Source organism: Bos javanicus, chromosome 5 (genome assembly GCF_032452875.1).
Source record: "Bos javanicus breed banteng chromosome 5, ARS-OSU_banteng_1.0, whole genome shotgun sequence".
Taxonomy (NCBI): domain Eukaryota; kingdom Metazoa; phylum Chordata; class Mammalia; order Artiodactyla; family Bovidae; genus Bos; species Bos javanicus.
In genome coordinates, this window is record NC_083872.1 from 30556835 (window position 1) to 30572014 (window position 15180).

General features: G+C 52.6%; 1 protein-coding gene across 2 annotated transcripts in view; it reads left to right on the forward strand.

Moving 5' to 3' along the window:
• Positions 1–14445, forward strand: part of FAIM2 (Fas apoptotic inhibitory molecule 2) — a 33714-nt gene extending 19269 nt beyond the window's left edge. Inside the window, exon 12 of one of the 2 annotated variants that reach the window (XM_061416178.1) lies at positions 10813–14445. In XM_061416178.1, the coding sequence (XP_061272162.1) occupies positions 10813–10962 (150 nt within the window). In that variant the 3' untranslated portion in view covers positions 10963–14445. Of the gene's footprint in view, positions 1–7939; positions 7973–10812 lie in introns of those variants that run through there. The other variant, XM_061416179.1, reaches the window with a different exon arrangement.
• The last annotated feature ends 735 nt before the right edge of the window (positions 14446–15180 follow it).

Below are 15180 nucleotides of genomic sequence, written 5' to 3' on the forward strand. Positions count from 1 at the left end.
CGGGTGTTAAGGGGCTGGCACAGAGTCCCACTGCCAGTAAAGGGCAGATTTAGGGCAGGACCCAATTGTCTGGGCCCAGCCTGCTGCCATTTCCAGAACCCCCATCATCCCCCTCAAAGAGGACAACTTCTGTTGGCTTGAAGTGGGGAGAGGCTGGGGCGATCTCTCTGGCAATGTTCCCCCTCTTTCTCTTGCACCATCTGTATTGTCCTTTCTACTGGATTTTTTCCATCAGCATAAAAACAGGCTGTAATTTCTCCCAACTGAAAAAATAGCAATACAAAACACCCTTAACTCACATTTGCCTCTAGTCCCCCCATTTAGAGCAAAGCTTCTTATAAGGGAATCTATGCTGTCTCCAATTCTTCCCACTTCCTCCCTTCTCTCCACTCCATCATTCTTGTGTGTGCTTGGTCGCTCAGTCGCGTCTGACTCTTTGCGACCTCATCAATGGTAGCCTGCTAGTCTCCTTTGTCCATGGGGATTCTCCAGGCAAGAATATTGTAGTGGGTTGCCATGCCCTCCTCCAGGAGATCTTCCCAACCCAGGGATCAAACCCCAGTCTCCCACATTGCAGATGGATTCTTTACCGTCTGAGACACCAGTAAAGCCCATGAATACTGGAGTGGGTAGCCTATCCCTTCTCCAGGGGATCTTCCTGACCCAGGAATTGAACCGGGGTCTCCTGTGTTGCAGGCGGATTCTTTACCAGCTGAGCTACCAGGGAAGACTGAATCCTCTTTAAATGTTCTCATCAGGGTCCCCAGTGGGCTCCCTGTGACTGAACCCAGTGGTCATTTCTTAGTCCTTGTCTTGCTCGACTCTTGGCAGCATTTGGTACAGTTGTTTACGCCCTCCCCCCAGAAGCCTCTTTTTCACTTGGTGTCCAGGCACACCAGCATTTGCCTCTACCTTCATGGCTACTCCCTGGTCCACGTCGCCACCATGGCCCACCTGGATTCTCGAAATGCCTCCCCTGGGTGCTGCCCCCTGCAGTCTGTGTCAGTACCACAGCAGTGGGAGGGCTCCTGTTCACTGTTAAAGGAGGTCAGATCATTTCTGCACTTTGGAGAAGGAAATGGCAGCCCACTCCAGTGTTCTTGCCTGGAGAATCCCAGGGACGGGGAGCCTGGTGGGCTGGCGTCTATGGGGTCGCACAGAGTCGGACACGACTGAGGCGACTTGGCAGCAGCAGCAGCATTTCTGCACCTGGCCTCCAGCAATCGCTGCCCACTGCCCGCAGGCCCTCCTGACCTCATGCCTCCCGCTCCTGGTTGCCCACTCTGCTGCAGCCACAAGCATCCTTTGTGCTCCCTAGGATGGCAGGCTCACTCCCAGCCCCAGGTCCCTGCTCCCGTAGTTGCCTCTGTCGATTCCTTCTGATCTTCTCACCGCTCCCCATCTCCCCTCCTTCAAGTGTTTGCTTTGTTTACAGTCTTGTGTGCTGAGTGTGTTTATACACACACACACATGTAGGCATGCCCACAGGTTGCTCCCTTTATTTCTCTCCATCGCACATCTCATCCTCTGACATACTGTATATTTTTCTGGTTTATTTATTGTCTTCCATCCAGCAGAATTCAAGTTCCTTGAAGGCAGGGATTTGGGTCTGGCTGGCTTGTCACTGCATCCACAGTGTCTAGAACAGTGGCTGGCTGTTCTATCCACAGCCTAGGGGTCACAGCTGGCACCCCTAGATGTTTTCAGAATGAACGGACTCCGGAGAGGTCAGGTCCAGCTGAGGCACTGCCAGAGTGAGGCACAGAAAGCATGACTGCACAGCTGACTTAGGCATCCATCTCCTGTGAGTCACAGGGGAGGAGGAACCATTGCACTTAATTACCCATTAATGTTTCGTTAGGAGAGCAACACGCTGACTCTCCTCTATCAGGCTCATCCTTCGAGTCATGTAAACAGTGGTCAGGAGCAGTGGCGTCAGTCCCCCAGCCCCATCCCCTGCCCTCTGTCACCTGGGTCAAAGGAAGGAAGACCTGCAGCCCATCCCACGGCGTGGGGAGGCTTAAGGAGGGGCCACTGGACTCATTCCCCTCCCTCCCTCTTAGTTTCACGTGGATGGAGGCCCACAGAGGCCCAGCCCCATAAGAACTAAGGTTCCCGTGCCTTTCCACTAACCTCAACTCAGAAGGTCCTTGACCTCAATCTGATCCTGCTTCCAGCATCACTTCTGTCCTTTGGAATCTGTGGTCCAACCTATCCCCAGAACTGGTGTCCAGTACCCCTGGTCTCTCGATCTGTCCATCCTGCCTTCTCCTACCCTAGCCTTTGGCGAATTCTCATCACCGTGAAGGGTGCTCCAAGCACTGTAGCTAGGCAAGGATGTCACTCAGCGATCCCTGCCCCTCTTGCTGCCTCGGGGAGGATGTGTGAGAAAAGGGGGAAGAGAAGTGTTAGAGGAGGGCCCAGCCCCCAGTGAGAACCGCCCCAGCCCCACCAGCCTGGGCCTTGGAAGGACTGTGAAAAGCAAAGGGCTTTCTCCTACAGACCTCAGCCCCTCCCCGAAATACTGTTGTCTTGGATAACAGGGCCTCCCAGCTGGACTAGGCTGAGACTGGGGAGATGGGGAGCCAAGGTCTTTTAGGGCCGTGGTCCTGCTGGCAGGGATGGGCCCCTCCTGGGCCTCACCCTGACTAGCCTTGGCACATTCTTGAGAGGCTTGGGTTTTTCTCTATCGCCCTACCCTGTAACCCCCCTCTGGGCACCAGACTCAAATGCCAGTGGAAGTGGTGAGTCAGTTGGAAGTTTCTGGGCTCAGGGTGGCCCCATTCTCCTCTCCCTTCTATGTCCCCTCCTTGAGTGCATTTTTGTAGAAGCTGATGGAAAGCGAGGCAGGGGAGCATGATGGGTGGGCTGGGGTGGTGAGGCAAGGCGCAGGGGCTGGGACAGAGCAGGAGAGTTGAGGCAGGAAGAGAGAGAGGGAGCGAGCACGCAGGGCCTGGACAGTTGCCTTTCTGCTGCGGCAGCACCTCGGTACCTACATGACTGTGGGCAGGTGCTCTACCTCAGAGCTGGTCCTGCTCTGGGGAAGTGAAATCTCCCAGCCCCTGAAATCATGAAGCCAAGCCCTGGTACCTGGGGAGAAACCAGGAATAGGACTTTAGGTGACAGGCCCAGTGGAAAGAGAACTCTCTTCTGCCTGTCCCACCTGGCCAGTTTCAGGACCTCTGGCAACATTCGTTCCTGTGCTTTAAGGAAGATGAGTGAGAAGCCAGATTCATGAGTAGGACAGAGGCTGGGAGATTAGTTAGGAGGCCGCTGCAGTGTCCCAGAGTCAAGGACAGGGCGGCCCAGAGCACTTGCGTGGTCAGTACAGGATGTGTCAGGGTCTGATGGTGTCTGGGTGAGTGAAGCTTGGATGGGAAGATGCTCCTTCTGTAGAGGGGCTGGGCCTCCAGTTCTGGGTATTGACTCCTGGCCATTGAGGGGGCACTCATAGCCATCTGTCCTCAGTCCCCGGGAAGGACCGTGAGCGCTCAGAGCTGGCAGGGACTTTCCTGTGCTGAGGCCCAGAGAGAGCGCAAACAGACTCACACACCACGTGCCTGCATACCACACACAGGCACACCATATGCACGTCACACACCTACACCACATATACCATATACACACCTACACACATCACACACACACACACACACACACGCACACCATACACGTCACACACATACACCACATATACCACATACACACCTACATACATCACACACACACATGCACACCATACACATGTCACATATACACCACATATACCATATACAGACCTACACACCCCAGTCACATATACACACACCACACACTCACAAATACACACATGCATACCATACACACATCACATATATACACCACATATACCACACACACACACACACATACACACCACACACACATGCACAGCACACACACACCACACACATACACACATGCACACACCCACACACATGCACACCATACACACATCACGTACATGCACCACATACGCCACATACCTATACCACATGTACTACATACACACTTGCACACATCACACATACACACCACACACATACACACCACACACACATGCACACTTTACACACGTCACACATATACACACACCACACATACCACATGTACACCACACACACACCCCACATATAGTCCACACACATACACATACCACACAATCACATACACACATCACATACACATGATACACGCATGGCTGCCAGACTGGATGAAACGCCCCTTTTTCTGATTCTCAGCTCAGCACTCTTTCTATTCTGTCTCCCTTTCCATTTCACAGATGGAAAGATGGAGGCCTGGAGAGGTCTGTCCCCTCACATCAGGAGGGTCCAGAGAGGCCTTCTCAGCCTCTGTCATCCAGAGGCTGGGCTTCAGGCAGTCTCTTCATCCAGGTCCACCCGGGAATCCGTGTGTCCTAGGAATCTTCCCCAGTCTTTGAGGGGCTCAGGGAAGAGACCCAGTCTGCCCTACCCCACCACTTGCCCTGCTTTTCTCGTGGGGGCTATGGTAGATGCCCTGCCTTCTTCACAGTTAGAGAAACACTTTGAAAAGTAAAAATGGCTACACAGACCTGAGGGAGGGATATGATTTTCTTTCAGACTTTATTTCATTCAGAATTTGGCGACTCCTTTGCCTCACTGGTTTCCATGAGCTTAAGGGATCCCGTGAGAGAACCTTCTCTGTTCGGCAGCCCTCCCTCTGCCACCACAGCAGCCCTGATACCCCACCTGATGCCTCATCTGAACCCTGGAGTCCAAATGAATTCCTCAGAGGGCAGGAGGATGGAGGGTGGATTGACCAGTAATTGCTCCTTCAGGAGGAAAGTACGCTCGTGCCCCGCTCCTGCGCCTCACCTCAGTCTCACTTCCTCAGACACTAATCCTCAGAAACCAACGCCCTGCTCAAACCAAGCCCTTCAAACCAACACCCTAACTCGGAGAAGGTGAAGGAAACCCCCTGCCCCAGGGCTTGTGGACTGAAGGAGGGGTGATTAAGAGTCCCAGTAGGGCTCAGTACAGGACGCATCTACATGGGCCTGAGTGGGGGAGGTGCTCGCAGGAGGCCTTCCGGGGAGCTCCCCAGGTGACCATGGGCACCCCACCCAAACCACAGTCAAGGCCTCACTCATCCTCTTGCCACTGTGACCTTTGGGCAAGTTACTTGATCTCTCTGTGCCTGGTTTTTAAAATGGGGCTGATATTAACTGCTTCACAAGGCTGTGGTAATGCTTAATAAGATAATATATAAATGGAAAAAAGAAGACAGCTGAGCACCTGGAATGCGGTAGTTTCTCAGCTGCCCTGGGAGCTTTCGCTCTTGTCGTACATGTTAACCCTGTAGTTCAGAGCCCAGATTTTGGAGCACTGTGTGTGCATACTAAATTGCTTCCATCGTGTCCAACTCTGCGACCGCATGGATCCTCTGTCCTTGGGATTTCCCAGGCTAGAATATTGGAGTGGGTTGCCATGCCCTCCTCCAGGGGATCTTTCCAACTCAGGGATTGAACCTTTGTCTCTTAAGTCTCCTACGTTGGCAGGCGGGCTCTCTACCACTATCGCTCCTTGGGAAACCCTTGGAGCAGAGTATCTGGGTTCAGATCCGTTCTCTGCAACATTTAAGCTGGGTGGATTGATTGAGTTATGTCACTCTCTGTACTTCTGTTTCCTTATCCATAAAATTCAGATAATAGTTCCCACCTCATAGCTTGTGACTTGTAAGTGAATCAGTATATATACAAAGCACTGAGAAAGTGCCTGGCGTGTCATCAGTGAACAATAATATTACCTGTTAGTAGCTGTCAGTTGGAGAAGGCAATGGCACCCCACTCCAGTACTCTCGCCTGGAAAATCCCATGGGCGGAGGAACCTGGTAGGCTGCAGTCCGTGGGGTCGCGAAGAGTCGGACACGACTGAAGCAACTTAGCAGCAGCAGCAGTTGTCAGTTGCCCAAGGTCAGAGGCAAGCTTTGAACCCAAGTCTATGGGACTCCCCAGTCCATGTTCTTGAGCTCTGTTACATTCACACCCTTCCTTTTTTACTTGCCTTCTCACATTGCTCCCCTCTTGTCCAGACCCTGTCAGACCCTGTTCCTTTGGTAGTGGTGGCCCACCTGAAGGTGCTCCCCAGGACTGCAGTATGCAGAGGTCATCTGTGCTGTTTAAACTTAAAAAACAAAAACAAAAACAAAAAACCAGAACTGCTCTTTTATTTAAATATGTATTCATTTCTTCGGCTGCGCTGGGTCTTAGGTATGGCATATGAACTCTTAGTTGCAGCATGTGGGATCTAGTTTCCTGACCAGGGATTGAACCTGGGCCCCCGCCTTGGGAGCTCAGAGTCTTAGCCACTGCACCATGAGGGAAGTCCCCTGTGCTGTTTAAACTTTTAACACCCAAGCCACTGAAGACAGGAGAAGTATCTTCTATGGGACTGAAGCAGGTCTCCACTCAGGTGCCCTCTCCCTGTCCTACATCCCAACCGAGGGCATAAGGGCTTAAAGCTGGCGGTTAGTCTCTTTTCTCTGGAATCCTCAGAGCCCAGTCTCACCCTTTAGCCCAGAAAGTGAGGAGCAGGTGGGCCCAGCGCTCCCTGCACTCCTCAGGTAGCCCGCTGGGCTCTTAGCCATGAACTTTGGGTACACTTTTCTCCCCACTTCTTCCATCCTTATACACAAACACACATACACACACACACACACACACACACACACACACACCCCATGCCCCAAAGTGATGTCACACGGTGGAAAGAGAATGGAATTGACTGTCCTCTCAGCTGTGTGAAGTGGGTGAGGCACTTACATTCTCAGGGCCTCAGTCTCCTCAGTTCCATGGTAGAGATGATTATGCAATATCTGCCCCAGGAGCTTGTGGTGAGAATTAAATGAAAGGGTTCATGAACTCTTCTTTTGTGTTACTTTAACCCTTCTTTTAAAATGTTCTAATATATAGTATGTGCGTGCATGCTTAGTCACTAAATCATGTTCAACTCTTTGCAACCCCATGGACCGTAACCCACCAGGCTTCTCTGGCCCTGGGATTCTGCAGGCAAGAATACTAAGTGGGTTGCCATGCCCTTCTCCAGGGGGTTTTTCAAACCCAGGAATTGAATACGTTTATTCATATATTTCATTTTTTAACCTTAAATAATAAACATAAAGCAAATGTCGTCATGCCATATCCTTCCCTGCCTTCCCAGTGGTAATTGCTGTGGTTAATTGTCTCTCTTTCCAGACCTTTCTATATGCATTTTATAGATATATGCTAGGTAGCTTCTATGTCATAGGTTTTTTGTTAGGTAAAGGGGCTAATGTGATATGGATTTTTCTGTCCGTTGTTCATTTCTCATAATAGATGTTATCAGAGATATTTCTGCCTCAGCACAATTGATCGAGTTTGGGGTTGTTTCCAGGGTTTCTTTGTTAGAAGCAACGCTGCCTTGAACAGCTTTGGGTGTGCTGCTGGCATTTCTGTGGGATGGACACGGTCCACGTATTATTTTTTATGCTGATTCAACCCATTATAACCTCAGCTTTTTGTATCCAGTGCCTGTTCATTGGTGGCTCTGAGCTGCCCTTTCCATGGCATGGCTCCCTCAGAGCCTCTCCAGTTCACCTCCGGGAGGGCGGCAGACATAAGCCTGGGCGCTCCAGGATCAGGCCGACTGCGTGGCCCGGGGGGCCTGGCCAGGTCCAGCCCTGACCAGTAGGGTGAGCCAGGAAAGTCTGCCTTTGTCTTCTGTGCCATCTGCACGTGCCTCCTCCCTCCCTGCAAGCCCACCCCACCCCCACCGTCTCTTTCGGGATGTAGGAGACAGGTAATCTGGTTCCAGCTGGATAAGTGGCCATCAGCAAGTCACTCACCTGCTCTGAGCCTCCCTTCCTCCTGTGTAAAATAGTGATGATACTATCTACCTCCTAGGGTGAACTGGGCAAGTGAGATAAAGCACTAGTGTGTGAAGACTGCTCAGATGTAAGTTAATAGCACCCCCATCCTGCTCCTACCCCTGACCGCCATGTCCCTCCTGAAGGGTCTCATATCCAGCTGGCTCGCAACTCAAGCACCTGCTGTCATTTTAGGTGTTAGCGGGCAACTGAGTTGTTAGCTCTCAACCGAGATCTTGGCTGCCAGCTAAGGTGCTAACTATAACCAAGATACCTGCTCTCAGCCAAGACGTTAGTTAACAGTGCTCATCACCCAGGGAGATTATCAAGTTACTTTTCCCTATGTGCGTCCATGCTCATAGCGTAATCTCTGATCATGTTTTTTGCTCTCATTAGACAGTCAGTGCTCTGAAGGCAATTCCCTGTAGCATGGTAGATGCTCACTTTAAATATTGTTGGGAATAAATGAATGGAAACCCTTCAGCTGGCTCAATAGGCATGAAGTTGCAGTGGTGGGTGGTACTGGGCTGTGGAGTGGAAATTTGGAGCAAACTCTCCCATATAGCCCATGGAGATCAGCATCCGTGGCCATGCGCAAAAGGCAGGGACAGGATCCATTTCATCCCTCTTTTCTCTAAGAGAAGGGCTTGCCTGGTGGCTCAGACAGTAAAGAATCTGCCCACAATGCAGGAGACCCATATTTGATCCCTGGGTCAGGAAGATCCCCAGAGCAGGGAGTGGTAACCTACTCCCTGGGATAGAGGAGACTGGTGGCCTACAGTCTATGGGGTCACAAAGAGTAGGGCACGACTGAGTGACTAATACTTTTCTCCAAGAGAAAAGCCAGCTGGCTGTTCTAGGTGGCTCCTTGGTGAGCAGCCCCCCATCACCCCTCCAACAGGGTCAGGTTCAAGCCTTCTAGGTTGAGAGATTTGATTTCATTAGCTCACCCAGGGGTGACCAGGCTCTGGGAAATCAACCAAGCAAGCAATGATTGGTAAGCCAGATCGGCAGTTTATTAACTTGTGCTGGCAGTCGTGACCACTGAGCAGCCTGGAGCATTTGAGTCAGCCCCTCTCCTTGCTTGTTCTCCCTACACAAGAAAGCTTTACCTGGGAATCCAAATCGAAAAGAGAAGAAGCAGAGTAGAATGGAGTGGAATGACACTAAAGAATAAGAAGTTGATGCCACATACACTGTCAGACATCAACCCTCAAAATCACACCATGGTGTGGTCATCATTACCGTCCCATTTTGCAGATGAGAACACTGAGGTCAGGTGGGGGATGGCTCCGAGGTATTAAAGACCAAACCTAGGTGTTCCGACTCCAGTCCTGTTCTTGTGCCTTGAACACAGCCCCCTCAGCCCTGGCTGTGGTTCTGTTTTCCTGCTGCGAAGGCCACCCAGCTTCCCCTGGCGACAGTTCTGCCTCCTTGATGAGTGGCAGGAGACACCTGTGTCTCAGCACAGCGTACACATATCCTCAAGAGGGCACCTCTCCTGCAGACAATAACTGTAAATCCACACTAATAGCCACCATTCATTAAGTGCTTACCAGGTGTTGGGCACCTGGCCAGGCACCTCGCAAGCATTATCTCACTCTCACAACCACCTCGGGAGGTGAGCACACTCATCTCCCTTCTGCCGAGTTGGACTCAACGGCTCAGAGCGACTGAATAGCCTAGCCCAGAGTCCCAGAGTGAGTGAGTGGCGAAACTGAGACTGGAATTCAAGCCGGTCTGACTTTCAAGCCCATACTTGCAATCACCCCCACCTCCCCACCCTCAAGGGTGACATGCTTTGATGTCCCACAGGCTGGAGCTGCTCCCTGTTGGAGCCTTTGGCCCCTGGGCTCCGGCCTCTCTCAGTCTGTCCTTTTGCCCCACTTCTCCCCACGGTGAATTCCTCATTCTTCACACCACCACCCTCACCTCCAGGGCTTCCCCAGGCCCACTTCATCTAGCAAACCCCTACTCATCCTGCAAGCCGCAGGTAGAGAGTCACTTCTCCTGGGCCACCTTCCTCCTGCCCAATCAGCCCTAATTATGGCATTTCCGAGGTTATACGGTAATCATCCGTAAGTGCCCACCACTAAGTGGTGAGACCCTGAAAGCAGGCATGGCATGGTGTTCCTCGTGGTCTCTGCAGTTCTGAGCAGGTTGCTGGGGCTCTCGGGGGAGCCTGATTCCTGGCAGAAGACACAGTAACCCTGGGTACTGCCCGTAAACCACAGGGCAGAACAGTTCAAGGAGCGGGCTCTGGCGTCAGCCTGCTTGGGTTCGGATCCTGGCTTTGCCACTTCCCAGCTGTGTAACCTTGGTTATGTACTGAACATCTCTGGGCCTTGGTTTCCTCTAGGAAAGGGAGAATCCTTACTGGATACTGATGTTATTAGGATGAAGTAGGGAATGTCTGTAAAGCACAGAACAAGTGCTTGTTCCCCGCTCACTATTATACAGAGGATTTATTTGTCCTCTAAGAGTAGGGCCCTGAGGGGAATGGCAAGAAGACTCTGCTTCAGCTTGAAGGTCCCCTCCTCCAGGAAGCCTTCCTTGACACCTGACACACTCATAGGTCAGGTTCCTGTCATCAGCCCCTGGTGGCATTTTGGGTTTCTCTTTGGTTACTCATCATACTAACAATTACTTACCCACTAGACTCTGGGCTCTGTGAGGTCGGGGATCTGGTCTGTCTTGTTCTTTGTCACATCGGTGCCTGGCACATAGTAGGTGCTCAGTAAATAGGTGTCGAATTAGGGATGGAAGGTGTTGGGAAAGTTCTCAGGAGGATCACTGGGCAGCCAGGCTGCAGGTAATAACAGTATCGGGGGTGGGCCTGGGTGGGTCAGTGGTCAGTGTCACAGCGATCAGACTTTCTGACCTCTCTCTCTCTCTTCCTCTTTCCCTCAGTTCCTGGCTTTTGACACCCAGTTGCTGATGGGTAGCCGACGCCACTCGCTGAGCCCCGAAGAGTATATTTTTGGAGCCCTCAACATTTACCTAGACATCATCTATATCTTCACCTTCTTCCTGCAGCTTTTTGGCACCAACCGGGAATAAGGAGCCCTTCCCACCCCTTCCTTCCTTCCTTCAGAGAATGCCCCCTTGCTGGTCCTCTGACCCTCCCTGTGCTCCTGCAAGCCGAGATATAAAGCTAGCTGCCAGCCCAGCCTTCGGCCGACCCACTCACTGTCCTCAACCCCACCCTCTGCAGCTTGTACCCATGCCACCAGGGGCCCTGCGGAACCCGGTCCTACTGTCCCCTGTGCCACCCTTCCCCCAGCTACCTCTCCCAGACTGGGACCATCGAGGCTGGAGGCCCCTCTGGGTTTGAGGACCCAAGGGATGCGTGGGAGAAGCCCAGCAGGATTTCAGATGTGGGAAAGAGGCCCCAGGAAGCCCAGCTGAAGCCTGCAACCTGACTGTGATTCCTCCTAGGGCCACCCACAGTGTGGGACCCTGGGGCACACTGTCCTGTGCCCAACCCCTGCCTCCTCGCCCTCCTTCCAGTTTAGGTTTTGATGTTCTGTAAGGAAGTGGTGGTGAGGACAACTGGGAGACAAGATGTGTGTGCTCTGCGGAGAGGCAAGGGTACTGGGTAAACAGTATGGCTGTCCCAGGCTGCCCAGCCTCCCTCAGCTCTGGGACCAGGGGCTTGTTTTAGGCACTTGAGCCCTGGGGCAGAAGAGAGGGGCAGGAAACCAGTACCATCTGTGCTTGCCTTGGTCTACCCTTCTGGGTCACAACACAGCACTACCAGGGCAGGAGGTGGGTATAGGGGGGCCCTGCTCCTGAGTGGAGACCTGTCCTGAGATTCCAAAGGAGCAAGCAGCCAAGCAACTGGGCTCTGCAGCATTGCTGACTCTCCCAGACTTGCGTCCTCCTGGGAGATGTGGCAGGACTGAGACCAACGTCTTCTCACTGTCTTCTCTTAAATCCCCAGCCTGCTCTCACAGGCCTGAGGCTGACTAAGGGCTTGAGCGCTGGAAGACTGGGTGTTCTGGGAAAAGGAGACTTATTCTGACTGCTGAGCCAGCAGCACCCACCCCGACCCCCTGACCCAGGAGGAAATTGGGCCCTGCCTCCAGCCCTTCCCCAAGGCCTTTCTGCCCATCTTACTTCCAAAACCTCCCTCATCCACTGCCAGTTGCTGGCTTATCCCCAGCCAGGCCTCCTGAGGCCTCCACTGGCAGTGCCCGTGTCTCTACTCCTAGCTTCTCTGACCACTCAGTTCAGAGGTCCAGGCCATTTCACTCCTATCTCCTCATCTCTCCAATTTGGAAACCGTCCAGCTGATGCTAACAACCAGGGCAAGTCCCTCTGGCTGGTCTCATGTGATGGGATCAGGTCTCCTTATCAGCCTCCAGGCAGCTGAGATCTCAGGCAGACTGTGTGCGTCAGCCACCAGCCCCCTGCAGGTCTGCTGGAGAGTGGACCAGGAGGCCACACCTGGGGGAAGTGTGCAAGCTGCCTTGGCTAGTGGCTAACTCAGCCAGTGGAAAGTTACTGGGTGGAGTCATGGAGGTTCAGAGTGGATACCTGGACCCTTCCTTGACTGCTCCCTCCAGGGTTGCCTCTCCTCCCACATGCCAGTGGCTCTCTTTGCCCCTGGGGAGGGTAACTAGGTATGTTATCTACGTATTCCCAACGCCTCCCTCTCCATCCTTCCTATCTCCAACTTGTAAGAAATATTGCAGAAGCATGTGAAGCTTTGTTCCATCTTGGATGTGAGGAGAGAGGGAATCAAGAATGGATGGTGGTAGTGTTGGTATGTGAAACGGAGATAACTGAGAGCACGGGTGGGTTGCTCCCTGTGTGCTGTCTAAATTAACCCGTTACAGCGATCCTGCAAAGGAAGTACTCTGCACATGCCCATGGCACAGAGGAGAGCTGAGGTGATGGAGAGGCTTGATCCAAGATCCTACAGCTAACAGACCGGATGGCGGCTGGAATGAGACCGAGTGGTCAGGCCCTGACAGCTCGGGGGAGTTTGTAGTCCTGAGTAACCCCTCCCTGGCCTTCCATCTCCCCCCTCCCCCGCTACCACCACCAGATTTGCACTCTGTAGTTTCCAACTTCTAGACACAAGCTGGGAAGAAGGATTCTGGTGCTTCATTGCCAAGGGGCTCATGGTATTAAGCAAATGATTCTTGCTAACTATGATTCAGTTTTTCTATGAGCAAAATGGAAGACCGTGGCCAGAGTGCCACAAAGGGAGGCACCAGAACACATATTTGCACAGACTTTTTTTTAATCACCTCTCCTCTGAGGTCCCTTGATTCCTCTTCTGATTTCTAGTTTGAGTTCTGGAGGGGTTATCTCCTCCACCCCTTGCCCTGTAATTTTCAGCCTGGGCCTTGGTCATACTTCTCAGAATCCACCGATCCAAGCCCTCCTCTTCATAGGACAGTTCATGAAGACACTGGGGATTGAGAAGCTCTTCTGAGGCTAAGTTCCGAAAGCATGGGGAGGGGGAGGCAAGCACTCCACTCAGCCTTAAACGATGTTGAGGGGGCCAGTCAGGGCCCCTCAAAGCAGAGTATGCTGCAGAGGCCCCTGTTCTGGGTCCTGAGAGGGTGACCTGCTGGGCTGGCAGCAGAGCCAGGGCTGAGGCCCCTCCGTTCCACCTACACTGAAGCACGAGGAGCCTGGGGACACCTGAATGGATCTTGGAAGGAGGAAGGGCGGGGAACAGGAATGCAGGATTACGAGAAACAGAGAAACCCAAGCTGGGCAGGTGCCACAAGCTGCAGAAGAGAAGGGGAACCTGTTGGCCCCTCACATTTTTGGCAAGGGTGGGGCTGGGCCTGGGAAGCGACAGGTTGATTTGATAAAGCTGGAGGCAACCAGGAACCTGACCATCTGTGATGTGGGTGGGAGATCTCTCACTAAGGGGAAGACAAATCAAAGGAGCCTCTCTTGGGGATTGTAGATGAGGGGAGGCTAGGGAGGTATACACAAGTCCCTGGCCGCCAGCACCAATCCCCATGCTCAGGTGTGGCTCCTGTATCACCTGGGGAAGCCCCAGGAATCATGGCTCTCCCATCCTCAGCTTTACCTCCCAGGGGAGTCAGGATGACCCAGACTCTTATTCCAAACAAAAGGCTCCACCTCTCCCTGCCTGACCCACCTGGGATTGCACACAAGCACTTTGCTGCCCCCCTGTGGCTGCCTGAGGAAAAGCAGGGCCTGATTGTGAGGAGGAGAAGCAGACGGAGCCTGGGGTTTGCAGGCAGGAGCTGGCCTTTGGCCTTCATGCCGGGCTCTTCTCAGATCACCCCAGACCACCCTCCTGCTGTCCCCTTTAGTCCAATCACTGTCGCGTCTCAGACACTGTTTACCTGTCTGCTGGAAACCGCCCCTGTGCCCCCCAGCCCCAGAGCTCTCTCTCGAATGTCTGAGGGCAGAGAACACTCCCAGACAAGTCTTTCAGGCCTCAGCTCCTTCAAGTTTCCCGGGGTCCGCGCTGTTTCCTTCCCTGGCCTCACCCTCTTGGTCTGTGTCTGACAGGAAATAAGAATAAAAGTAATAATGATACAGAAACATCTCCTTTCTTACCTTTTGCTTGTCGCCTTAGATGGCTCTGGCTTGGGGGGTGTGTGTGTGTGTATGTGCGTGTAAGGTTTAACTCAGCTTCAGTGGGAGGGATTCACACCAGAGCTGATGCCCCCAGGTAGCTAAGTGAGAGTGAAATCTCCACGGTCCACATTGGCTCCTGTGTCGATACATAATAGACCCTCGGTGGAGGCTCTTTGATCCTCGCACCTGTCACAGCTCTGTGAGAGGCTCCTCCCGACAGGGGGCCTTCCATGAAAGCCTGTTCTTTTGTGCACAATTCTGTTAGAAGAATCTTCCTTATTTTGACCCCAAATCTGTTTCCCTAGAAGCCCGTGTAGTAAGAGTCGCCTCTCCTGTGAAACCTTTCTCCCTCCTCCCTCCAGGTGCCCTGGCTGCTCCTTCCTCGGAGCCCCTCTGCCCTGTACCACTCTAGGTGTATTTTAACCACTCCTTCTGTCTCCTCCTATAAAATCTGAGATGCATGAAGGCGTGAACCAGGTCTTGTTCACCCTTGAATTCACAGGTCTTACGGCAAATGGTGTCAATAAATAGCTTTCAAATAAATGGAGAAAGGAATGAATGAAACCCTTCCAACGCTTCTATTGTACCTAACAAGGAACTGAAGAGCAGAGGTTGTAGTGACTTGTCCAGTTTACACACAAGTGAGTGACTGGGGGTGGTTTTACAGGACACGTGGGGTGATGATGACATTACCAAACT